General features: G+C 41.9%; 1 protein-coding gene across 8 annotated transcripts in view; it reads left to right on the top strand.

Moving 5' to 3' along the window:
• TMLHE (trimethyllysine hydroxylase, epsilon) overlaps positions 1 to 19,718 on the top strand; it is a 99,344-nt gene extending 79,626 nt beyond the window's left edge. For all 8 annotated transcript variants that reach the window (XM_008249465.5, XM_008249467.5, XM_070066880.2 and 5 more), the window contains 2 exons: positions 16,878 to 17,016; positions 18,225 to 19,718. In XM_008249465.5, coding sequence (XP_008247687.1) covers positions 16,878 to 17,016; positions 18,225 to 18,356 — 271 coding nt within the window. In that variant the 3' untranslated portion in view covers positions 18,357 to 19,718. The remainder of the gene's footprint in view (positions 1 to 16,877; positions 17,017 to 18,224) is intronic.
• Positions 19,719 to 25,296: the final 5,578 nt, after the last annotated feature.

Here is a 25,296-nt window from a genome sequence, read left to right as displayed (position 1 = left end):
CCTCTGAGAGTAATCTGATGTTTCTCTCTTGCACATTTTAGGATCTTTTCTTTATTTTTCACTGTGGAGAGTTTAATTACAATGTGTCGTGGTGAGGATCTCTTTTGGTCGTGTTTATTAGGGGTTCTGTGAGCTTCCTGTACTAGGATTTCTCTGTCCTTCTCCAAACCTGGGAAATTTTCTGCTAATATCTCACTAAAAAGGCCTTCTAATCCTTTCTCCCTCTCCATGCCTTCAGGAACTCCTAGAACCCGAATGTTGGTTTTTTTAATAGTATCCTGCAGGTTCCTGACAATATGTTTTAGATTTCTAATTTCCTCTTCTTTTCTTTGGTCTGACTGTATCCTTTCCTGTTCTCTGTCTTCTAAGTCCGATATTCTCTCTTCTGCTTCACCCATTCTGTTTGTAAGGCTCTCTATTGTGTTTGTCATTTGATCTATTGAATTCTTCACTTCATTATTTCTCGTCACTATCACAGTTTCCTGTTGTACTAGTTGTTTTGTTTCATTTTGATTCCTCCTTAATATTTCATTTTCATGAGAGAGATTTTCTATCTTGTCCATTAAGGATTTCTGTAGTTCAAGAATTTGTTTTTGAGAACTTCTTAATGTTCTTATCAATTTTTTGAGATCTGCTTCTTGCATTTCTTCTAACTCATCATCTTCATAATCTTGAATTGGGGTGTCTTTTTCATTTGAGGGCTTCATGGTGACTTCCTTGTTTTTATTACCTCGGTTTTTGCGTTTGTTTTTTGGCATATTGGAGATATTTGGTTTCTTCACTGTGGTGCTTTTTCTTGTTATACTATGACTCTAGATTAAGTGGACTGTCTGTTTTTGATGGAGCCTTAGAGGTTTGAGATGGGTGTGGCCTGAGAGCTCTGTTTGGTGTGCCAAAGGTGACACTCCCAGGTTAGGCGTGGTAGATCTCTCTCTCTCTCTTTCTTTCTTTTTTTGATTCAAAAGGGAAGTAATTCTGCACAGCTGAATGAAGTTGGAGGTAGTTAGCAGGCAAATTATATACCCACAGGAGCCAGAGATCAGAAGCTCTTTCCCAAGGACCACACAGGGAATCTGTTCTGCCCTCAGGGTGGGCTCAGATTCTCTTTCAGTCTCCCACTGGGTTGCCAAAGTTATGGAATTGTAGCGTCTCTGGAGAGTACTCACGTGAATTCTGTGAGTTCTCTCCCCCACCGTCTCTTTTTTCACAGTCTCAGTTCAGTAGCACCACAAATTTACTAGGTCCTAATCTCCTGTTAATTCACCCTGCCCAGAGTCAGGTTTTTCTGCTAGGCTCAGGGCCGGTGCAGACCTGAGGTCGCTCTGCTTATGACGTATGTCCAAGATGGCACCTGCTCTTTGTCTTGCTCGCCTTTGAGAGGTGAGTGGAGAGAGAGAAACCCGTGTCCATACCAGTCACCTTTTTTTTTCTCTCTCTCTCTCTTCCAGTTAGCCTGGTGAACTTCCCCCCCCCGGGGGTCGTTCCCTCTAGTCTCCTCTTTCCGCTTGCCTGCCGGTGTCTCGGGCTATTGCGGTTCGGCTCACCTCGCGTTCCAGCGCTGGTGTGTTGAGTCTGCCACTGGTGTCCCGAACTGTGAGCTCCCACACTCTCCACGCAGTTCCACTGTGTATCACTTGTTCCGGAAGAGTTTCTTCTGCTGTTTCCTCCCCTACTCTTCCTTGAACCTGCAGTATCTCCACTTTTATTAAACTGTCTCTCCCCGGACTATCAGTGTGCTCCCTTCCTATTCCGCCATCTTGCCTCCTCCCCCCAATGTCAAACTCTTGACAAATCATTTTACTTAAAGCAGATGAGAAAAGGTACTAAGGTGCTATGTTGTAGGCTCCTGCTGGTAAAAATGGATATTTGAGTTCAAGATGCAACGAAAGTATAAAGTTGTTGGTTTCACTTTAGTGAAAGTATCTCTAAAAATGAAGTTGCTCAAGCACATCCTGCAATTATTATTAATGAGATTTTTAAATTTCTTTTTTAGGTAAGTCACTGCTAGCATATAGAAACTATTGTCTTTTGTATGTTGATTTTGCATCTTGCAACTTTATTGAATTCTTTTATTAGCTCTAAAAGTTTTTTTGGTGGAGTCATTAGGGTTTATGTAAGATTATGTCTTTTGTAATCATGGAAAATTTGACTTCCTCCTTTCTAATGCAGGTGCCTTTTATTGCTTTCTCTTGCCCAGTTACTCTGGCTAGGGCTTTCAGCACCATAATGAATACAGGTGGCAAGAGTGGGTATCCTTGTCCTGTTTCTGGTCTTAGAGTAAACACTTTCAACTTTTCATCATTGGGTTGGATATTAGCTTTTAGTTTGTTATATATATTCTCTGTTGTGTTGAGGTATATAACTAATTTGTTGAGATTTTTATCATGAAAACATGTTGAATTTTGCCAAATGATCTTCTTCCATCTATTGACATGACCATATGGTTTTGTCTATCATTCCATTAATGTATGTATCAGTTATTGATTTGCATATGTTGAACCATTCTTATATCCCTGGGATAAATCCCACTTGATTATGATGACTGACCCGTTTTATAAAAACAAAGTATTTTAACATTTTATTTCAGAATAGTATACCATTGTGTATATGTACCTCATTTACTTTATCCATTCATCTGATGATGGACATGTTGGTTTATTCCATATTTTGGCTATGGTGAACAATGCTGGCAGAAACATGGTGGTGCAGGTATCTCTGGTACAATGAGATCATGTCTTTGGGTACATACTCAGTAGTGGGATTGCTGGGTCATATGGCAGGTCTACCTCTAGTTTTTAAAGAAGTCTCTACACTGTTTTCCACAGTGGCTGCAGTAATTTACATTCCCACCAACAGTGTATAACAGTTCCCCTTTCTGCACATCCTTGCCAGAATTAGTACCTCTCTCTTTTTTAAAGATTTATTTATTTATTGTTGAAAGTCAGAGTTACACACACACACAGAGAGAGATCTTCTATCTTCTGAAGGCCAGCACTGGTCCAGGCCATAGCCAGGAGCTTCATCTGGGTCTCCCATGTGGGTGGCAGTTTTCTGCTGTCTTCCCAGGCCATTAGCAGGGAGCTAGATAAGAAGTGGAACAGCCAGGGCTGGAACCAGCACCCATATGAGATGTGTGCATCATAGGTGGAAGCTTTACTCCCTAATTACAACATCAACCTCTCTTCTCTTTTTGATAATAGCCTTTCTGACAGGGGCAAATTGATATCTCATTGTTATTTTGATTTACTTTTGCTGATGACTAGTGGTATTGAACATATTTTAATTTATTTGTTGGCCATTTGTATTTCTTCTTCTGGACCTTTTCCCACTTCTTAACTGGGTTGATTGATTTTGTTGTTGTTGGCTTTTTGTGAGTGGCTGATATATCCTGGATATTAATCCTTTGTCTGGTAAGTGGCTTGAGAATATTTTCTCCCATTGTATCGACTGTCTCTTCACTCTATTGATTATTTCTCTTGTTGTGTAGAAGCTTTTGAGTTTAATATAATCCCATTTGTCTAGTTTTGCTTTTGTTGCCTGTGCTTTTGGGGTCTTATCCAAGAAGTCATCACCCACACCAGTGTCTACTGTGAAGTGAGTTTCTTGTAGGCAACTAGTAGTTGGGTTTTGTTTCTTTTAATCCATTCAGCCAACCTGTATATTTTGACATAGGAATTTCATCTACTTACATTCAGGTTTATATTCATAGATAAGAACCAACTCCTGTCATTTTGTTGATTGGTTACTGATTGTATCTTCTCTGTTGGTGAATGTGGTACTCCAATATGTTTTCATGATGGTTACTTCTGATGTAGGACTCCCTTCAGGATTTCTTGTAAAGCTGGTCTGGTAGTGATCAATTCCCTCTATTTTTGCTTGTCTTGGAAATACTTGATTTCTTCTTCACTTTTAAAGAACAGCTTCACTGGATATAATAATAAGATTTTATCTTTCAATATCTTGAATATATCATGTCACTCTCTTCTTGTCTATAGGATTTCTGCTGAGAATTCTTCTGTTATTCTGATTGGTTTTCCTTTATATGTAACTTGAAGTTTTTCTCTTATTGTCTTTTGGATTCTTTTCTTGTCCTTATCTTTTGCCAATTTGACTATGATTTGCCTTGGAGGAAGTATTTTTAGGTTGAGTCAGATTGGGGTCCTTTGAACTTCCTTTATCTGGATGTTTACACCTCTTTCAAGTCTTGGAAAGTTTTCAAATGTTATTTCATTCAGTAGGTTCTCAATGCCTCTTTTCTTCTTTTCTCCTTCAGGTATCTCTATAATATGAACATTTGTCCACTTAATGGTATCCTCTATGTCACGGAGATTTTCTTCATTCTTTTTACTTCTTTTCCCTTTATTTTTGTCTGAATGGGTTACTTCAAAATGTTTACCCTCCAAATCAGAAGTTTTTTTTTCGCTTGGTCTATTCTGTTGTTTAATCTCTCAATTGTATTTTTCAATATGTTGATTGAAGTTTTCAACTCCAAAATTTGGTTGGTTCTTTTTAATGAATTGTGTTTCTATATTGAATTTCTCATTCATCTTATCTGTTGTTTTCTTCACTTCTTTAAACTACCTCTTGGTATTCTTTTGCATTTCACGGTGTTTCCTTGAGATTATTTTGAATTCTTTTTCAGATATTTCATAGATTTCCTTCAAATCAGGATATATTTCTAGAGAACTGTTGAATTCTTTTGGAAGTTCCATGCTTCCTTGCTTCTTCATGTTTAATGTGTTCCTATGATGTGTGGACGAGGTGGCCGAGTGGTTAAGGCGATGGACTGCTAATGTGTTCCTATGTTGATATCTGCACATCTGGAACAATAGTTCCTTTTGTTTAATGGAGTAGGTTTCATTGGAAAAGAGTTTTCTGCTTGATGGTAGGTGAAGTGTCATTTGGGTTGTTTATTTGGTTTAAGTTCTAGGTGAGCCCAGAGATGTAAGCTCTGAGTGATTTCTTCAGTGGTAATCAGGGTCAGTAGTGTCTACAAAAGCTATAGTTGTCTAGCCTGTGGAAGTTTGTGGAAGTAGTTTGCTCCTGAACCACCAGTGTGTCAATTAGAAGACAGTAACAGAGAAATTAAAAAAAAAATCTGAGACGAATAAGAATGGACATACAATGCTTCTCCAAAAAGCATGTTTTTGGCATGGTCTGAGGGAAGGCTTGCTTTTGGGGTCCTGGGGCAGGCTAGCTTGGTGCTGGGATGAGAAGGTGGATACACCTGATCCTGGGTCTGCAGTGTTGGTCCAAAAGCCAAGATTTGCTGGGACATACCTGTTGATTTAATCTGTTGAGGCTGGCTCCATAACGGTGGGCCTGGAGCCCAATATCTGTAGAGACCAGCCTGGTGACAAAGCCTGTGAGTGCTGGTCTGATGACTAGGGTTGCAGAGGTCATCCCAGTGCTGGAGGTGGTTCAGAGCCCAAGGCAACTTGCTTCAGCCTGGCACTGGGGAAAGTCTGGAACCTGAGTCCTCTGGGCCTAGCCCAATAGTCCAGGGTCTGAGAGGAACAGCCTGTAGACCAAGTCTACCATTACAGGCCTGGGGCTCGAGGTAGAACAATCTGACCTGCCACTAGAGTAGACCTGGAGGCTTAGTCCATGGATACTGGCCTAGATTCTGAGGTGAAGGGGGCTTGCCTGGCAATGGGTTTTACTGAGGTGGGCCAGGTTGTTGAAGTCCAAGTACAAGGCAAAGTTCAGGGCTCACTTCCCTGTTCTCCAAGCAAAGGGTCTGTCTCTCTCTGTGCTGTGCTGCCTGGGGTTGGGAGAGGGGTGACATGGGTATTGTGAAACTGTCCTTCCTACCCTCTTCAATGTATCTTTTCCTATTTCTGTGCTACACTCAGGTGCTATAATTTCTTGCTAGATTTCCTTAGCTCTTGTGATGGCATTTTCATGTTTGGGTAGTTGTTTGAATTGATGTTTCCATGGAAGGATGAGTGCTAGAGAATCCTATCCTGCCATCTTGCTGATGCCCATACATATTTTGTGAAGTGTGGGGAGCAATCCGGACTGGACTAAGTTACTGGAATTAGGACTTATTCTATGCATCTGCTCTCCCACAATATGGCGCTGGGAGAGAAGAAAACAGCTTCTACGCAGCTGCCTCCAGTTCAACCAATAAACTGTAGGACTTGCTCCTGATTGGAGGAGAGCAGCGTACTCGGCGTGTGGGCAGCCGAGTTAGGATTGGCGGAGGAGGACTATAAAGGAGGAGAGAGACGGCATGCACCAGGAACATCTAAGGGGAACATCTGAGGGAACACCTGTGCAGCCCCCGAGAAAGCCGGCCGGCGGTGTGCCGCTCCCCTGCGGAAGTGGGGAATGTGGCCAGGGGGAACTGCCCTTCCACGGAGGTGGAAGGGATAGTAGCCAACCCGGGAAGAACCAGCAGCAAACCCGGGGAGGGCCGAGCAGACGAAAGAACAGCGCAGGGTCCTGTGTCGTTCCTCCACGAAGAGGGGGAGCGACATAATGGTGCCGTGACTTGGATATGAAGCCTAGGCAGGGCTTAGTGTCGTTCCTCCACGAAGAGGGGGAGCGACATAATGGTGCCGTGACTCGGATAGGAAACCTAGGACGGATAGGAAACTTAGGAGGAAAGAAACGGGAAGAACTGGGAAAATACCGGAGGGAGAGACTAGCAAACAGCCTAGGGAAAAGCCGGACGAAAAGGGTGCCGGAAGAAGCTATTGAAAGCCTAGGCATAGACTCAGATACGGACTACAGGGGGAAGCTGGGAGAAATCTCTAAGGTCGAAAGCGAAAGTGAAAGCTAGAACAAACAGACTCGGATGCGGACTGTGGGGAGAGGCCAGGAGAAATGAGGGAGGAGTATTGTTGGAGGAAAGCTTGGGGAAATATACCGGGTAGAGAAAAATGTTAGGGAATTTGAAGCCGCAGGGGGCAGGCCAAGGCGGAGACGAAAGCCACTTTGGGATTCTCAAGTTAGCCCGGGAATAGGGGGCGAAAAGTTAAAACCAGAAGCGGAAACGTAAGCCTGGTTGGGATCCGTCTGATTAGCCCGGGGAGCAAAGGACGGGAAGCCAAATCGTGGGGCGGAGACGTAAGCTGGGTTGAATTCGCCAGGCTAGCCCGGGGAACTTGGATTGAATGCTAGTGGTGGAGACGTGAGCTGACGCTGTGTGACTCGCGGAAGCCGCCGCGTGCAGAGAGAGCACGGGGCGTGAATAGATAGGGAACGCGGGGCTGGCGCGAGGCCGTGGTTCAGACGCGAAAGGGCTAGTGCGTAACCGCGGAGTGTGCGCGCAAAGCCGAGCCGCGCAGATGAGAGAGGCGAGGGCTGAAGCGGCTCAGAGCCGGCGAGGCACCGAGAAGCAGCCTCGGGGCGGAGCCCGCCGGCGGGGCGAGGCGCCGGGAAGCCGCCCGGAGCCGTGAGGCGCCGGCAGGGCGAGGCGCCAGGAGGCCGCGGGGATAAGAGAAACAGAAGTTTAGAAGTAAAAGGAGAGAAATAGGAATGCTGGAAGATAGAAGTAAAGTGGGAGAAATAGGAATGCCCGGAGATAGAGAAATGGAGAAATAGAAAGGCCTCCCTACAATACTGCAATTAGAAGGCTTGGATTCGGTCTGCCCGATTAGTGAGGCAATGAGCACCTGCGGCGGCTAGCAGCTTATGCGCCGCAGGTCACCGAAGACAGGCACGAATTAACATCAGAAAGGCCTCCCCACAATACTGCAATTAGAAGGCTTGGATTCAGTCTGCCTGATTAGGGAGGCGGTGAGCACCTGCGGCGGCTAGCAGCTTATGCGCCACAGGTCACCGAAGATAGGCACGAACCAACACTAATAAGTCTCCCCCACAATACGGCAATGAGAAGGCTTGGATTCGGTTTGCCTGATTGTTAGGGCTTGTAAGCCCCTGCAGGCAGAGCGGAGCATGCGCTGCAGGGCACCGAATACAGGCACACATCAGCGCCTAAAAACCTCCTCACAACATGGCGAAGAGAGGACCCGGATTCGGTTTGCCTGATTGATAGGACTTGTAAGAACCTGTGGCAACTCTAGCAAGCAGAGCAGAGTGTGTGCTACGGGGCACTGAAGACAGGCGCGTATCAACGCCAAAAATAAAAAGAAAGGGGGATCTGTGGGGAGCAATCCAGACTGGACTGAGTTACTGGAATTAAGACTTATTCTATGCATCTGCTCTCCCACAATATGGCGCTGGGAGAGAAGAAAACAGCTTCTACGCAGCTGCCTCCAGTTCAACCAATAAACTGTAGGACTTGCTCCTGATTGGAGGAGAGCAGCGTACTCGGCGTGTGGGCAGCCGAGTTAGGATTGGCGGAGGAGGACTATAAAGGAGGAGAGAGACGGCATGCACCAGGAACATCTAAGGGGAACATCTGAGGGAACACCTGTGCAGCCCCCGAGAAAGCCGGCCGGCGGTGTGCCGCTCCCCTGCGGAAGTGGGGAATGTGGCCAGGGGGAACTGCCCTTCCACGGAGGTGGAAGGGATAGTAGCCAACCCGGGAAGAACCAGCAGAAAACCCGGGGAGGGCCGAGCAGACGAAAGAACAGCGCAGGGTCCTGTGTCGTTCCTCCACGAAGAGGGGGAGCGACAGTGAAGTATCTGATTAAATGGTTTGTACACTTTTTTCATTGGGTTATCTTTTCATTATTGAGCTGTAGTAGTTCTTTATATATCCTGGTTACCCATTCATACCTGCTATATATTTTAGGAATGTTATCTCCTAGCCTGTGACTGAACTATTTTGTTTTGATGGTATCTTTTGATGAGTGGGAGACATTAATGTTTATGATTTATAAATATGAATAAAATTGACCTTTATATGATATGCTGGCTACCCTCATGACATCATGGTATTCTCCTGTGTCTCAGTGTGTTTTGCTTTTGGTGTTTACTTTTAGGCCTGTGATCTATCTTGAGTTATTTTTCTCTATATTATAAGAAATGGGTAGAAGTTCATGGGTGTCTTGTTTTCTTTGGCATGTAAATCTAGTTGTTACAGTACTATTTGCTGAAAAGACCTTCCTTTTCCCATTGGACTGCCTTTACATTTCTGTTAGAATCAAATGACCTTATAAATGTGGGTTTATTGCTGAGCTCTCTATTTGATTCTATTCTTCTTTTTATGGAACCTTATCAGAGTTCCACATTGTTTTGGTTGTAGTCAGTTTACAGTAATTCTTGAAGTCAGGTGGTATAATTTTACAAACTTTTGTTCTTTTTTTAAAGACTGCTAGGGGGCTGGCATTGTGGCACAATGGATTAAGCCGCTCAACTTGCATTACCCACATCCCATATCTGAGTGCTGTCTTGAGTCCTCACCACTCTGCTTCTGATGCAGCTTCCTGCTAATGTGCCTGGGAAGACAGTGGAGGATGGCCCAAGTATCTGGGCCCCTGACACCCATGTGAAAGACCAGGATGGAGTTCCTTTCTCCTAGCTTTGGCCTGTCCCAGCCCCAGGCATTGTGACCACTTGGGGAGTGAGCCAGCAGATGGAAGACCCTGCCCTCCTTCCCTCCCTCTATCCCTCTTGCTCTGTCACTCTGCCTTTCCAATAAATAAATACATCTTTTTTAAAAGGTTGCTACGAAGATTCTATATCAGGAATCTGTAAATGTTTGTGTAATGGAGAAAACAATAAATATTTTAGGCTTTGGGGGCCAAGCAGTCTTGATCACAACTATTCAACTCTGCTGTGGTAGCACAATAACGACCATAAACTATATATAAATGAATGGGTGTGACTATGTTCTGATAAAACAGACAATGGACTATATTTGACCCACAGATTAGATTGTGAGTTCTGTTGTGGATTCTTTGCATGTCCATATACATATTTTTTTATTTTAAAGATTTATTTATTTATTTGAAAGACAGAATTACAGAGAGGCAGAGGCAGAGAGAGAGAGATAGGGAGAGAGGTCTTCCATCTGTTGGTTCACTCCCCAGATGGCCGCAACAGCAAGAGCTGTGCCCATCCGAAGCCAGAAGCAAGGAGCTTCTTCCAGGTCTTCCATGCCGGTGCAGGGGCCCAAGGACTTGGGCCATCTTCTACTGCTTTCCCAGGCCATAGCAGAGAGTTGGATTGGAAGTGGAACAGCCGGGATTCAAACTGGCACCCATATGGGATGCCGGCACTGCAGGCATCTACCCGCTATGCCACAGTGCCGGCCCTGTCCATATACATTTTAAAATCAGCTTATCATTTATATGAAATGCCCCTGTAGGTTATGACTGAGATTACTTTGAATCTATATTTCATGTTGGTAAGAACTGATACACAGTTTTGAGTCTTCTTTTTTTTTTAACTTTTATTTAATGAATATAAATTTCCAAAGTACAGCTTATGGATTACAATGGCTTCCCCCCCATAACGTCCCTCCCACCCGCAACCCTCCCCTTTCCCACTCCCTCTCCCCTTCCATTCACATGAGGATACATTTTCGATTCTCTTTATATACAGAAGATCAGTTTAGCATACTTTAAGTAAAGATTTCAACAGTTTGCTCCCACACAGAAACATAAAGTGTAAAATAATAGATGATTTTTTAAATGATGATGAAATCAGATCAGACCTATTGTCATGTTTAATCCCAATGAGAGTCAAGTTGGGAATTGATAATTTCTTCTTTTTTTTTTACAGAAGATCAGTTTAGTATACATTAAGTAAAGATTTCAACAGTTTGCACCCCCATAGAAACACAAAGTGAAATATACTGTTTGAGTACTCGTTATAGCATTAAGTCTCAATGTACAGCACATTAAGGACAGAGATCCTACATGAGGAGTAAGTGCACAGTGACTCCTGTTGTTGACTTTACAAATTGACACTCCTGTTTATGGCATCAGTAATCTCCCTATGCACCAGTCATGAGTTTGCAAGGCTATGGAAGCCCCTTGAGTTCTCCGACTCTTATCTTGTTTAGACAAGGTCATAGTCAGAGTCTTCTAACTCATGGACCTGTTTATATAGGTCTTCCTTAATTTCTCTCAGCCATGCTTTGTAGTATTGAAGACACCAATTTTATATGTTTCTGTTAATTTTATTCCTAAGTATTTTTATGTTTTAGTGGTATTATAAATGAAAAATTTAATATTAGCTTCCAATTGTTTCCTGTTGCTATATAGAGACTCAGTTGATTTTTTTCATTTGCATTTTATCCTGAAACCTTGTTGTAGTCATTTATTTGGTCTACAAGTTTTGTTTTGCTTTGTTTTAGATTCCTTTAAATTTTCTTCATAGGTAATAATCTTGTCTGCAAATAGGGACACTTTTCTTTCTTTCCAATCTACGTGTTTACTTATCTGTTTTCTTGTCTTATTGTGCTAGCTACAGCACCTGTAGTCCCGTGTTAAATGAGAGGTATGAAAGCAGACATCCTTGCCTAGTCTGCAATGTTAGAATAAATTGTTCAATATTTCATCATGTATATTAGCTATAGGGTTTCTGGTGATGTCTTTTATCATCTTGAGACATTTCATTTCCATGTTTGCTGAGAGTCCCTTTAATCGTTGAAATGATCATGTGACATTTTTCCTTTTTGTTGTATTAATTCAGCAAATTACATTGATTCATTTTCAAATGTCAAGCCAGCCTTCTACTCCTGAAATAAACCCTAAGTGTGTGTGTGTGGGGGGGGAATGGGTGTGTGTAGGTGTGTGTGTGATGAGTCCAATCAGGAGATAGATACCACAGAATGGATTGAGTGAAGAATGCTTAATATAGAGTTATGAGTTGTAATAAAATAATGACTATAAGATATGCAGAAAATCTGTATAATATTCTAGGGCTGAGGCAGAGTATCTAAAGAAAGATAAACCTGGAAGTGGTTCAGACCTTAAAGAAAGAGTAGTTCAAGCCACCAGATAGCAGAGAAGTTGACTGACTTTTGCCAGGGTGAACTGGTGTGGAGATGCTGAGCAAACAATAGGCCACCCTCTGGAGTGGAGACAGAAGAGCAGGCAATCAGCAACTGGCGACATGAATCTGTAGTGGAAGTCTGGGTACCCATAAAAGCAGGTGGACTTCAGAGCACACAGGTTTCATGAGGTAAAGTTGAGGAAAATGTGGGAAAGGAATGACTGTTCATTGTCTGGTCTTGCAGGGCAGGATGCTGTCTAAAATGAAGGGGCTTACCCAGAGAGTCCAGGAAAGCTATGAGGGACTCCCATTTACTGAGTCAAGAGGTCTGTGGAAAGGTTATCGCCAGGCTGCAGCTGCAAGGTCACACAGGGACTGAGTCTTGACCTACAGGTTGGGACTGCCTCTACAAGATGTCTTCACACCCACACCACAGAGCCTCTTTTAGGACCTGAAACTGCAGAAATAGGTCTTCTTTTGGTGCTCCTCTAGTGCCCTCTTCTGAGAAAGATTAACACTGAGCTTACTACAAGAGAAATGCTTACAGAGATTCTTTAAGTTTTTATTCATCTGTTTTATTTGTTTGAAAGGTAGAGAGACAGAGAGAGTGCCTATATGCTGATTCACTCCCCCAAATGCCTGCAATGGCTGTGGCTGGGCCAGGGCCAGAACTGGGAGCCAGGAATGCAATCTAGGTCTCCCACATAGGTGTTAGGAACTCAATCACCTGCACCATCATCTGCTACCCCCCTGCTAAGGTATGCATTAACAGTAACCTGAGATCAGGAGCCAGAACTGGATATCGAGCCCAGATGCTCGAGTATGGGCTACTGGCACTTCAACCATTAGGTCAAATGCCCACCCCAAAGTATTTGTTTTTTGTTTGTGTTTTTTGTTTTTAATATTTTATCCAGAGCTTTTATTAGTCACCTGTGAGAGTATGGGGTAGATCCAATACGAGTTTGGTCAGTCATCACTGGAAGCAGAACCCAGCACTCAATATTTTTAATTTTTTATAAAAACATTTATTTTATATGAAAGAGTTACAGAAAGACAAAGAGATTCCATCTTTTGGTCCACTCCCCAAATGGCTGCAACAGATGGACAGGGCTGAGCCCGATCAAAGCAGGAGACAGGAACTTCGTACAGGTTTTCCATGTGGGTGCAGGGGCCCAAACACTTGGGCCATCTTCTTCTGCTTTCCCAGGTTCACCAGCAGGGAACTGTATCTGAAGCAGTGCAGTTAGGACTTAAACTGGAGTCCATATCGATTGTAGGTGGTAGCTCAACCCGCTACACCACAATGCAGGCCCCTGGGTATTTTTTGATAAAATATAAATATAGCATGATTTATATACATACATAGATAAGATTTTTGAATAAATGGGATATTTTAATGGTTAAGTACAATGATGTCACAAAAAAACTTGAAAACTTATTAAGCACTTCAGAAAAAGCAGTTTTATAGCATGTAACTAGTTATGTGTAAGCATTTCCCTATTCTTCAGACATTATTATTCAAAGCTTAGTCTAACCTTGTCCTCCAAGTTTGAGTATAACTAATGCACTGTGAAGACATTCCTCATTTCTAGGGCTTATGTCTATGGCTTGAGATAGATAACCAGTTCTTTTTTTAATCTGTCTCCTGTGTGTTAAGCACAATTGTAGTGTGTTATGTATAATGCTTTTTATAATCCTCATAACTCTGTAAGGTAGTTATTATTACTCTTTGCTTTCAGATGGGGAAACTGAGACTCCAGTAGATGAAAGAGCTCCTCCCAGTTCACACATATGAACTGTGATTGTAATGGTGATCTATCTGGTAATACGAGCAGTGGCTATCATCTTTTGCTCACATTATAGTACTCAAGTCCATGAGATGTGCCTTCTATTCAATCACTGAGCTCTCTTTACTTAGAAAATCTTTAATTGTCAACTAATGAGTGGATAGCATTGTTAAACCTCCCCAGCTTTTCATAGCAGATAAATGCCTGCTTTATTTTCTTCCCCCTACTTCCAGGTCTCTCAGGCTTCATATCAAAATGGGAAAAAAGAGAAACAAAATTACAGAATAATTTGATGACATCACTCTGTGCCAAAGTCCAGAAATAGTCTTATTCTAATCAAAAGAACCTTGCACAGCCATTTCTCTAATTTGCAATAGACTTTGCTTGCTTCTTCCTACCATTGGCCTTAGAAAACAACATCATCTAATATAAAGAGTGAATACTGGATCACATGTTGCCTTGGGGAAATCACAAAGCCTTACTTATTTTCCTTATCTATACAGTAATATAATAACAGTTGTACATTTACCTCACAGGGTTAATCAAGAGGATCAATGGCTTATTGTATATGAAACCACTTGTAAACTGTAAATGTCTATTTAAAATCAAAAGATTACAAATCTGATCTGTAAAATGTTGGCCTTATGAACAAACACACACGGGAATCATAGCAATTTTCTGCTCTCTGACCTGATACTAAAATCTCTCTGCTACTTATAAAGTCTGTGGCAGATTTCACCTCTCTAAGTTTCAGTTGCCTTCCACATAAAATGAGCTTAATAACACCTTCTCTTTTGCATTGATGAAATATGTAAATTAAAGAACATTTGTGCAAATGCCTAACACAGCACTGGAAGTTTCTGGCACTGACAATGGGTGTTAAGATCTTGGTAAAAACTGTGCTTTCTCACCCTATTCTCCCTCTCAGCACTGCTCCTCAGATTCTGGGAGGAAGGACATTATATTATTTTCTCTGGTTCTCACAGGAACCTTGAGGAATAAATGAAAGATACAATATTTCATTTTATATATGAGAAAACTAAGAAAAATATTGGCTCTGGTTATGCCATGTAGTATCCATGATAAATGCTCTCTGATATCCAAGAAGAGCACCATTCGGTATCCATTTTGAAAAATGTCTTTTAGTAGTTAAAGCTGAGCATGCACATATCTTATCACCCAGAAATTCCATGCTTAAGATTATATCAAACAGAAATGAATACACAGAGTACTTCAAAAATTTTGTGGAAAATGCATATTATGAAGAAGATATGCATGGATCTCAAAAGTTTTTGCACCAAAGTAAACTTATCTTTTAATTCATATTTCCTATGAACTGTGTGAAGTACCCTCATACATCCACCAGGAGATGTGTAATGGAATGTTCATAGCAGCACAATTTTAAGAATTACAAACTGGAAACTACTCAAATGTCCACCAGCAGTAGAATGGATGAATAAATTGTGGTGGGGTCAAGCAATCAAATTCTCTACAGCACCAAGAATGAATAAACTGCTGCTAAGCAATGATGAATATCCTAAATATAATATTAAATGAAAGAAGTCAGATACAAAAGAGTACCAACCATTGGTAACAGAAGTCATGATGGTAGTTATCTTTGGATGGGGGAAGGGATGTGATAGAAAGGGGCATAAGGGAAGATTCTGGGGTTCTGGTAATTACCTATTTGTTGAGCTGAGTGCTAATAATATGAATGTGATCACATCATGAAAATTCATCAAACTTATGGTGCGTGTATTTTTCTGTAGGTATACTATACTTCATTTAAATAAAGTTAATTTGCCTTAGGTGAAATCCAGAAACCCATTATTTTAGCCAAGACTTTTCAGTGGCTTCCCATGGTCTCAGAATAAGATCCAAAGTCCTTACCATGGCCTTCATGTCTATATATGATCTACTCACTGGATACCTCCTGCACCTCATTTCTTTTGCCATTGTTACCCTCACTTACTTAGCTCCAGCCACACGGCCTTCTTGCTGTTTGGAAAACACAATGAAACTCCATTCAACCTAAAGACTTTGTAGCTGCTGTTCTCTCTACCAGGAATACTCCTCCCTCAGCTTGTCACATTGCAAGTTTCTTATCATACAGGTACCAGCCCAAAGTTACTTCTTCAAAAACCCCTTTGCTCAACATTCCATCTGAAACGGATTTCCCAATTGCTCTTAAGCATACAATGCGACCGTTTTCTTTATAGCATCTATAACTAGCTGAAATTATGTTGTTTATATATTTATTACTTGTTTATCATCCATCTTCCACAATAGAGTGAAAGCTGTCCAAAGACTAGGATCATTTCTGTATGTTCATCATTGATCATTGTATGTTTATTGGCTAACACACTGCCTAGCATTTAGCAGAGGATGCTATAAATGTCAGGGTTGAATGAATGGGTGAAGATCCCTGGGTGAACTGTCTGCTAGACTATAGCTTGGATTTATCCCACATTTGAGAAGTTATAAGCCATGCTGTCAAAAAAAAAAAAAAAAAGGTTTCATTAATACAACCTCTCTTGCCCACCTCAGCTCGGTTAGGAGCAAGCTCAGGTTTTCCCCAGTGCTTCCACGAACTTTGACCAATAAGGACTTACTCCATTGGACCGCACTTTAGATAAAACATCATGTTATAAGATGGTGGAAGCTAGGTAGAGCTCAACCTCCAGATTCTCTAAAGAAAAAAAAAAATATGATCAACACACCCCGGAGTTCCTCTCTCTGACCCTATATTTCTCTTTTTTTTTAAAGATTTTATTTATTTACTTTAGAGGCAGAGTTACAGTGAGAGGGAGAGACAGAGAGAAAGGTCTTCCATCTGCTGGTTCACTCCCCAAATGGCTGCAATGGCTGGAGCTGCACCGATCTGAAGCCAGGAGCCAGGAGCTTCTGGGTCTCCCACACAGGTGCAGGGGTCCGAGGGCTTGGGCCATCTTCTACTGCTTTCCCAGGCCATAGCAGAGAGCTGGATGGGAAGAGGAGCAGCCTGGACTAGAACCGGCACCCATATGGGATGCCGGTGCTGCAGGCAGAGGATTAACCTACTGCGCCACAGTGCCAGCCCCGACCCTATATTTTTGAGAGAAAATTGACTCATTGTCACTTTATCTCTGGGATAAGTAGCAAACATAGTGAAAGCCTAATATAAAATTGTTCAAGCAACAACAGGTGCCTTTATTATGTCTGAAATCTTTCTTTCTCACAATTCCACACTAGGTACAACAACTATGACCGGGCTGTCATCAATACTGTACCTTATGATGTTGTGCATCGTTGGTATACAGCACATCGCACTCTAACAAAAGAGTTGAGAAGACCTGAGAATGAGTTTTGGGTCAAACTGAAGCCTGGCAAGGTAGTATCCTAAACTCGAAAGATGTTATACTGAAGTAGTGCAGAGCTGATATTTACTTAGTGTATGTCACGACACTGCAAAGGAAGAAGAGAAGAGAGTCCTGGGTGTTGGCCCTGATCCTGCCACTCACTCACTTAATGACCTGGAAACACATCCCACACCATCTCTAGGCATCATTGCCTCTATTTGTATGATGAGGCGGTTTAACCTGATGATCATCAAGGGTGCGTCCTGCTCATGATTCCATTTTTAAAATTTTTTTAAAGATTTATTTATTTATTTGAAAGGCAGAGCCACAGAGAGGCAGAGGCAGAGAGAGAGAGAGAGAGAGAGAGAGGTCTTCCATCCACTGTTTCACTCTCCAGGTGGCTGCCATGATCGGAGCTGGGCCAATCCAAAGTCAGGAGCCAGGAGATTCCTCCAAGTCTCCCACATGGACGCAGGGACCCAAGGAATTGGGCCATCTTTCACTGCTTTCCCAGGTCACAGCAGACAGCTGGATCGGAAGTGGAGCAACCGGGAAGTGGAACAACAAAGTGGATCAGAGCTCTGTCTATCTCTGCCTTTCTCCCCTCAGACAAAGAGTAAATGAACTATTTATATGCATGTATGTAAGGTTTTTTAAAAAAATGATCCCAACCCATCTCAAATCAGCAGAGAACTACAATTAAAACTCGATTACTTTGGCCGGCGCCGCCGCTCGCTAGGCTAATCCTCCGCCTGCGGCGCCGGCACACTGGGTTCTAGTCCACTGGTGCCCATATGGGATGCCGGCACTGCAGGCAGTGGCTTTACCCTCTAGGCCACAGCACTGGCTCCCATGATTCCATTTTTAAAAGCTTTATGTTTCCTCTTCATGAAGAGAATCTTCAGCTTAGCATAACATAAGTAAATAGTTTAACACTTAGAGAAAGTATAGAATGATAATTAGAGAAAGAAAAAGAAATAAAACAATTACCCAATTTGCTTCGGTAAGGAAAACAGTCACTCAAGAAACTTAAGCTCCTTGAGTGCACAGCCTGTTACCTACTATAGCTTTTGTAACTTCCATCTGGCCTACCACAGGGTGATACGTGCTAATTGTGAACATGAATGTAACCAGAGAATAAGCTAAATCTTTTCTTTTAAATGATTCCTTCTGATTTAGGGTTCCTTTGATCTGCCCTTGTTCTGACGGTGTTTCTCTCTCTGTTTTTACCTACTCACAGGTCCTATTTATAGACAACTGGCGTGTCCTACATGGCAGAGAATCCTTCACTGGCTACCGCCAACTCTGTGGCTGCTATTTAACAAGAGATGATGTACTAAACACTGCTCGCCTCCTGGGGCTTCAGGCTTAACAGTGCCAGCATTATTATTAAGAACACACTTAGCACCCTGATTACCAGAATTTCACATAAGCAGAATAGTAATTGTGTCAGAAACCTACTTCAGATTGTCTCTTTACTTCATCCCACAAAACAGAAGCTGCCCTGTTCTCTAGGAGGGGAAACCTTTAGAGAGAGGGGCCTCTGATTTACCCACTGTCAGCCATCTAGAGTGGCAGCTTTCTTCCCTAAGATGTAACATGGCTCACTTGTTTTTTTTAAAAAAAGTTTTGATATAATACTGGTCAATTTACTTCAGAAACACACTCTTGATATGTATAGGAAATCAAGAACAATCACTAGGTAATCATTTATTCCGACTAGATCACTTGGGATGAAATGCACTCTAGAAATGACAGCATCCTGATAAACCAGCAATATGCAAATTTGTGATCTTAGGACAGCTTAACATTCCCAAAAGGTATTGAGGACCTCAAAGAGTCCTTGGGTGTGGGTTATATTTATTGACACTAATTATATTAGATATTAAGACAGAAATGTTTAAAATTCAAGAACCCAGAAGGGCAAGTCCCTCAGCTATCTGAGAGACAAACACATCATCACATGTCACATAGCCTCTGGAAAATTTCTCTGTATATGAATGACATAGTGAGAGTGAAAAAAAATAAGGTGTAATCTTAGTGTTATTATAAAAACATTTTGTAAACCACAGACCCATTATAAGAGTCTTAAGGATCCCTCCAGGGTCCATACTTTTTGAGAACTAATGAGCCATAGTATAACTTGGACAGGCTTTTACATAGGACTGTGGAATAAAGGGTTTAACCAGAAACCCCTCAACTTTTTCCTCTAGAGTTTCCTAGAGCTGCACACACTGTAGCAATTGCTACAAATACAAATATACTGTTTTATCTCTTGGAAAAAGGTATCTCCATCCAAATCTTCTCTCAAGAAATAAAACTGGGAAGTCACAACAGTTCCTGTGCAAGAATCAGTTTGGTAATTATGTGAAGGGTAATTGCAGAAACTTTTTGGAGACTTCTGAGGTTCCATATAATTCTTTACACACACACCCTCACACATATAGCCACCCCGCTTCTCCCCCCTCCCACCCCACTCCCTCCCTCACACACATCAAGAGAGAGTACAAAGGGTTAGTCTGTAAGATTGCTTGGGGAACTAAACAATATGATAGATAATATCCCTCCAGAGAACTAGAAATTATCCAAACTTTTATTTTGGCAATTTGTTGTCTTTTAGGATGTAATCTATTTTCTTTCATTTCTGCTGATCTTTCTTTTCTTAAAATAGATATGTTAATTGCTAAAATTTGACTAGATCAAATATAATACTTTACTTCCTCTGTTTTCTAAATGTATCCTTTTATGTATGGGGGGAGAGAGAGAGAGAAGGAGAGGGAAGGGAGGGAGGGAGAGAGAGAATGATTGTATGAGATTTATACCCTTACCCCCACCCCCTGCCAGCTTTCATTAAAGCTGTATAATAACCACATAGACACTGTAGGATGTTGAAAGAGAATCTATGCTAGGACACACAGAAGAGAAAAAGAAAATCATGAACACAGGAATCATAAAGCAAGAAATGAAAGTATTCTGACAGAGCATACAGCCTAGTCTGATATTTTCAGGGAGTTCCTAGGTCACATCTGATAGCTGATGTATTATTGAACTACTTAATGCTCCAAATTGTGTTCTCAAAATATTTTTTCAATTTATTTGTACTATGTAGGAATCTTCAGGAATCTTCCATGAAATTTGCTTTCCTCTTAGGCCAAAGGATTGATAATTAAGTCTGAATCTTAAAGAATTACACCCTTTAGCAATCAGTACAGAAGTAACAATATTTTAGTATGCCAAATTTTTTCTCTACTATTATGTCCTCTTAAAATATACCACCATTTGTCTTCATCAGTATATATTCCTTTTTTGAAGTTTTGCATAAGTTGAATACAATATGAGGTCAGCATTTATTTATGACAAAGGCCCTGGGTTGATAAGGACAAAAAGGTGAGTCCTTCAATTCCCAACCCTCTCACTCCTTTATGAAGAACTCCCCTTACTTTCTACCTTTCCTTACTTATTAATGAAATAATTATTTCACCCTCCTTTTCCAAAATTTTCAATCAGTCTGTGTCAAGAATGTACTCCCTGCAGAGGAATAAAAGAGGGAAGGGAATTATTTGAATGGTGATCATGTATTGTGCATCCAATAAACTTTCCATGTGAGATATTTATTTTTTATGTCTTTTGCAAGTGCCCCTGAGTATATTAGGAGTCTTCAAAAAGTTTGTGGAAATTGTGCATCATCTTTTAATTCCACTTTCCCACTAAAATTTTGTTTTTTGTTTTTTGGGTTTTTTTATAATTTTTTTTAAAGATTTATTTATGTATTTGAAAGTCAGAGTTATATAGAGAGAGGAGAGGTAGAGGTAGAGGTAGAGAGAGAGAGAGAGAGGTCTTCCATCCGATGATTCACTCCCCAGATGGCTGCAACAGCCAGAGCTGCACCGATCCGAAGCCAGGAGCCAGGAGCTTCCTCCAGGTCTCCCACACGGGTGCAGGGCCCAAGGACTTGGACCATCTTCTACTGCTTTCCCAGGCCATAGCAAAGAGCTGGATCAGAATTGGAGCAGTCAAGATTTGAACCAGCACCCATATGGGATGCCAGTGCTTCAGGCCAGGGTGTTAACCTGCTGCGCCACAGCGCCAGCTACCCCACTAACATTTTGAAGTCTCTGTGGATAAGCAGGAGTCTATGTCAACAAAGCTCACAGTAGAGTCACTTTTACATTTTTCTGTGGTATGATAGGATTGGTGGGGTCAGGAGCACAGCACCTAACACTATGCCCTACTAGTAGTATTTTCATAATACAGACTTGTTGGAAAAAAAGAAATGAATGAATCCCTTTCAAACAAACTCAGCAGAAATCACCACATTCTCTGTAAATATGCCCTTTTGTGGTTGGCAGTTAACTGATACTAAACTTTGTTCATCTTTATCTTGAGTGTCCAGACATCCCACTGTGCTTGGGACTGAGGTTTTCTTTTGACTAAGGAACTTCCCATTTTAAAATTGGCAAGGTTTTGCACAAACTAGGACTGCTGGTCAGTCAGCCTACCTTCTTGCTGCTAGCTATGCATCGTTCTGTAGTCTTCCTCACTGGCTTCCATTTCTTTCAAAGTGTTTGTGGGTCGCAGACTATGTAGTCCACGTTGAAAAGGAAAAACTATGGTGTGCTGTGGTGGCTCCTAAGGTAGGGTCCCTACACCAGCAGCACCAGCCTCTTTTGAGAACTTCTTGGAAAAACAAGTGTTCAGGTCCCACCCCACACCTACTAAATCAGAAACTCTGGGATTGGGGTTCAGTGGTTTGTTTCAGCAAGCCCTGCAGAGAATTCTGATGCACATCAAAGTTTGAGAACCTCTCAAGCAAAGAGCCCGGTTGCTGAGTTCCAGGCCCAGTTCTGGCACTGACTCACTAAGTGACTTGAAGCATGTCCCTGTCCTGTTTTGAGCTTCAGTTTGCTCTTCAATGACATTAAAGCCTTGGACTACGCAACAGCTAAAGGTTCTCTGCCTCTAGTTGTGTGACTTATGTCATTTTGTTGGCTGCTTCATTGCTTGAGATTCCTCATATGAGTACAAGAGGGAAAATACCTACCACACAGGGTTTTCTAGTAATTTTGTGATTATGAAATAAGATGCTTGCAGCACATATTGATGATCAATAATAATGGTGAACTCTTATGTACTGGACATTACTCTAAGTGTTTTTATTCCCCATTTTACAAAGGAAAAAGTTGGGCAAGGGGAGATGAAGTGCTTGCACAGGATCACAAGTCTAAATAAATGTCAGCATATGGATTAGGACCCCCTAAGATCTGGTTCCCGCTACAGTACCTTTAACTAGTATGACATAGTGCTCAACAAATATTAACTCCCTCACTCTTTCCACACACTCACAGTCCATCTGAGCACCCATCCTCAACAATCATTATGCTCACATTCACATTTTGTCCAGCAACATCTTAAAATAACTATGAGAAGATATAGGTTCATTTTGGAAATAGTTTATAAACATTAAAAAAACGCTTTTTCTAAAAAGTGGTTTTTACCTTTCTATTATTTTGCCTCTTCCAAAGGTGCAAGCTAGATGATAGAAGGAAATAAACCTATTCAGCACTTTTCTTCTTTACTGAACTCTTCCAGTTGGTTCTTGGGAGGAAAACCATTTTACTGGACATATCCAACATGCCCAGGATGCTCTTGAGCATACTAGAGATCCACACAGAGCCAGCTGGTGGCTTAGCTCAATGTATAGCTGTGAGGCCAGGTTGTGTCTTTGTCCTTACTCCCCTGAGTATGCAGCTCGTCAGAGCCAAAGACCCTGGAGTTTGACAATATTTCTTTTGTTGTTGTTGTTTTTAGTGCTATATCCAGGGGTTAGTGAGTTTGTGGGTGGCTGCACCCTAAGCCTTGGCTGTAGGCAGTGGGCCTGGCTTTTTTCCTTCACCTTGCTCAGAGTACTTGTGGACTAGCATGCCTCATCCTGGGTACCCTGGTTTGCTCTCAGATCAAAAATGGAGAAAATTGTTGCTTTTTTTCTGGCTACACCATTTTGAGTCCACCTTTTAATATTTTGTCCATAATTGCCATGTGTTTGGAGTAGTGGACTTTCTGTATTGTGAATTCACTGTTCCATCCTGAATGATAATTTAGTGGGGTTTATGCTTGCCTGATTACCTAAACTGTGTTTGCAAAATTCAACTGCATACTCTCTTGATGAGTTGGGCTTGTTGTGACTGTCTGTTTTTGTGCTACAGAGCAACATAAAAACATTCGCTTGATTAATGGAATATCAGGTTCTGAAAGAAAAGAAATCAGCCATCTCTTGCAGTTGTGACAAACTGTCATAAGCCGTGTTGGTGTGTACCACATAGATTAATAGTGGTGTTCTATCTTACTTTCTATGTGGGTAGACAAGCATGATAATTTATCCCACGCACAACTGAAGATCACAAAGGTCAATATTATGCAAACCTATGAAGTATGGAAGGTTTTTCTCTGTTAGCCCCATCTTCTCCATTCTCTACCCATTGATGGTGGCCACCCCTCCAATTCTGACACTCAGTATCCTCTCACCTTCTGCCTTCTAGCTCTCTCTCTGATGTCACAGGAAGAACTTGAACTTGGACTGACCTGTGCTTTCATTCCACCTCTACCTCTTAGTAGCCTGGTGCATTTTGGGAAGCTTTTTCCTTCCTTAAGCTTCCATTTCTTCATATGTAAAGTGGGGCTGATAAGTGCCATCTACCTGAAAAAAATCTGTGGTGAAGAATGAAATGAGATCATGTGTATAAAGTATCTACCACCCTGAGCAGCACATAATAGACTCAATCCACAGTTATCAATATTGTTATTTGAGAGAAGAGTAGGGATCAGGGTTAGCCTGTGTGTTTAACAGAAACCAACAGTTACTTAGAAGCAACAAAGTTATGAGGGTCAGAACTGGAAAAGTACGTTAAAATGCTAAAGGTCGGAGAGTGAAGTACAAAGCATCTGAACTTCTGTGTCTGAGGATTTGTGTATAGGAAGTGGGCTTTGAGTTTCAGGGCACTGGGTTTGAGAGCTGGAAGAGCAGATGGTCAGAGGACAGGTCAGAGAGCCTGATGAGATAAGCTGAGTCTGGAGAGTTTTGGAGAAGGTGGCTTAGTAACAAAGATGCATAGGGCAATTCAGGTAGGCAGGCAGATACCCATGTCCATGGTGACTTATAATCAGGGTAGAACACATACTTCCACATCTAACTTCACCACCTCCCCAAAACTCCTGCTGAAACTACTATAAAATTGTTTTTGAAAGGAACGGAAGGATAGGGTTGGATAAAAAGGATTGGAAGTACAGGAAAGGAAGCAGGAACTAAATTTTGGATGCTGAAAAGCAGACAGAAGTATAACAAGAAGTCCACAAACTAGGAATCCTGAGACCTTAGTGGGAAAAGCAAAAACAACCTGATTTAGCACCACCCCAAAAAAACATTCAAAGACTGGAACAGGTAACTCTGGAAGTGGAAGTAACGGGATGAGGGTGGACACCAATATAATAAGACTTCAAAAACCACTTAGAAAATAGATTCATCTCCAGATCCCCTCTTGCTGTCAATGTCAGGAGTGGGACAGAGGAGGGTGGGGCAGCTGCGTCTTCTCTGCCCTGACATAAATCTAGAGTGTTATTCCATGGAGATAATAAAGCAGAAGGCCTTTACATTGAGAATTCCCAAACCCAGTTGAGGGCCAGGGCCCCATATTGAAAACAGAGGTGTTAAGTGGAGGTATGTTTGTGTCCTGCAAGCTGTGAACCTCCAGCCTTCTTACTTGACTCTGCTCCTAGAATTCTGGCAACTGGAAGAGTTTTCTGTACCAACCCAAGAGAAAAAGATCTAAGGATACTGACACTGAAGTTTCCCCAATAAAGGGCCTAGCTGTATTACTCTCATTACAATGAGGTTCATGGTTTGATACTGTGAGGGAGAGGATGAGGACATCCATCCAGTCAAGAGTAATTATTTTTGTGAGTGGAGAGACCTGAGCACATTAGTTCCTACAAAGGAAGGATACAGACACAGTAGAGGGAGAAATTAACGATTCTGGAGAGGAGAGGCAATTGATGGAGTAAGGCACCTGGGGAGGCAGGATGGGATGGAATCCACAGCATGAGTGGAATGATAGCCTGAGTCATGATGAAGAACCTTTATCTCCCACTAGGATAAGATGAAAATAAATGAGATTTGGTTAAAGACTCAATTCAGTCCTTTCTTATTTTTCAACTACCATATCCAAGGCACCATGCTGTTTAGTGTCCATGCATCCATTCACTCATTCATACACCATCTGGGGGGTCAACTGTTGTGTTCCAGGTCCCGTGCTGGGTTC

Source organism: Oryctolagus cuniculus, chromosome X (genome assembly GCF_051225735.1).
Source record: "Oryctolagus cuniculus isolate XC-2025 breed Fujian yellow rabbit chromosome X, ASM5122573v1, whole genome shotgun sequence".
Lineage (NCBI taxonomy): Eukaryota > Metazoa > Chordata > Mammalia > Lagomorpha > Leporidae > Oryctolagus > Oryctolagus cuniculus.
Note: the sequence above shows the minus strand (reverse complement) of the source record. Positions and strands in the feature narration are given on the sequence as shown.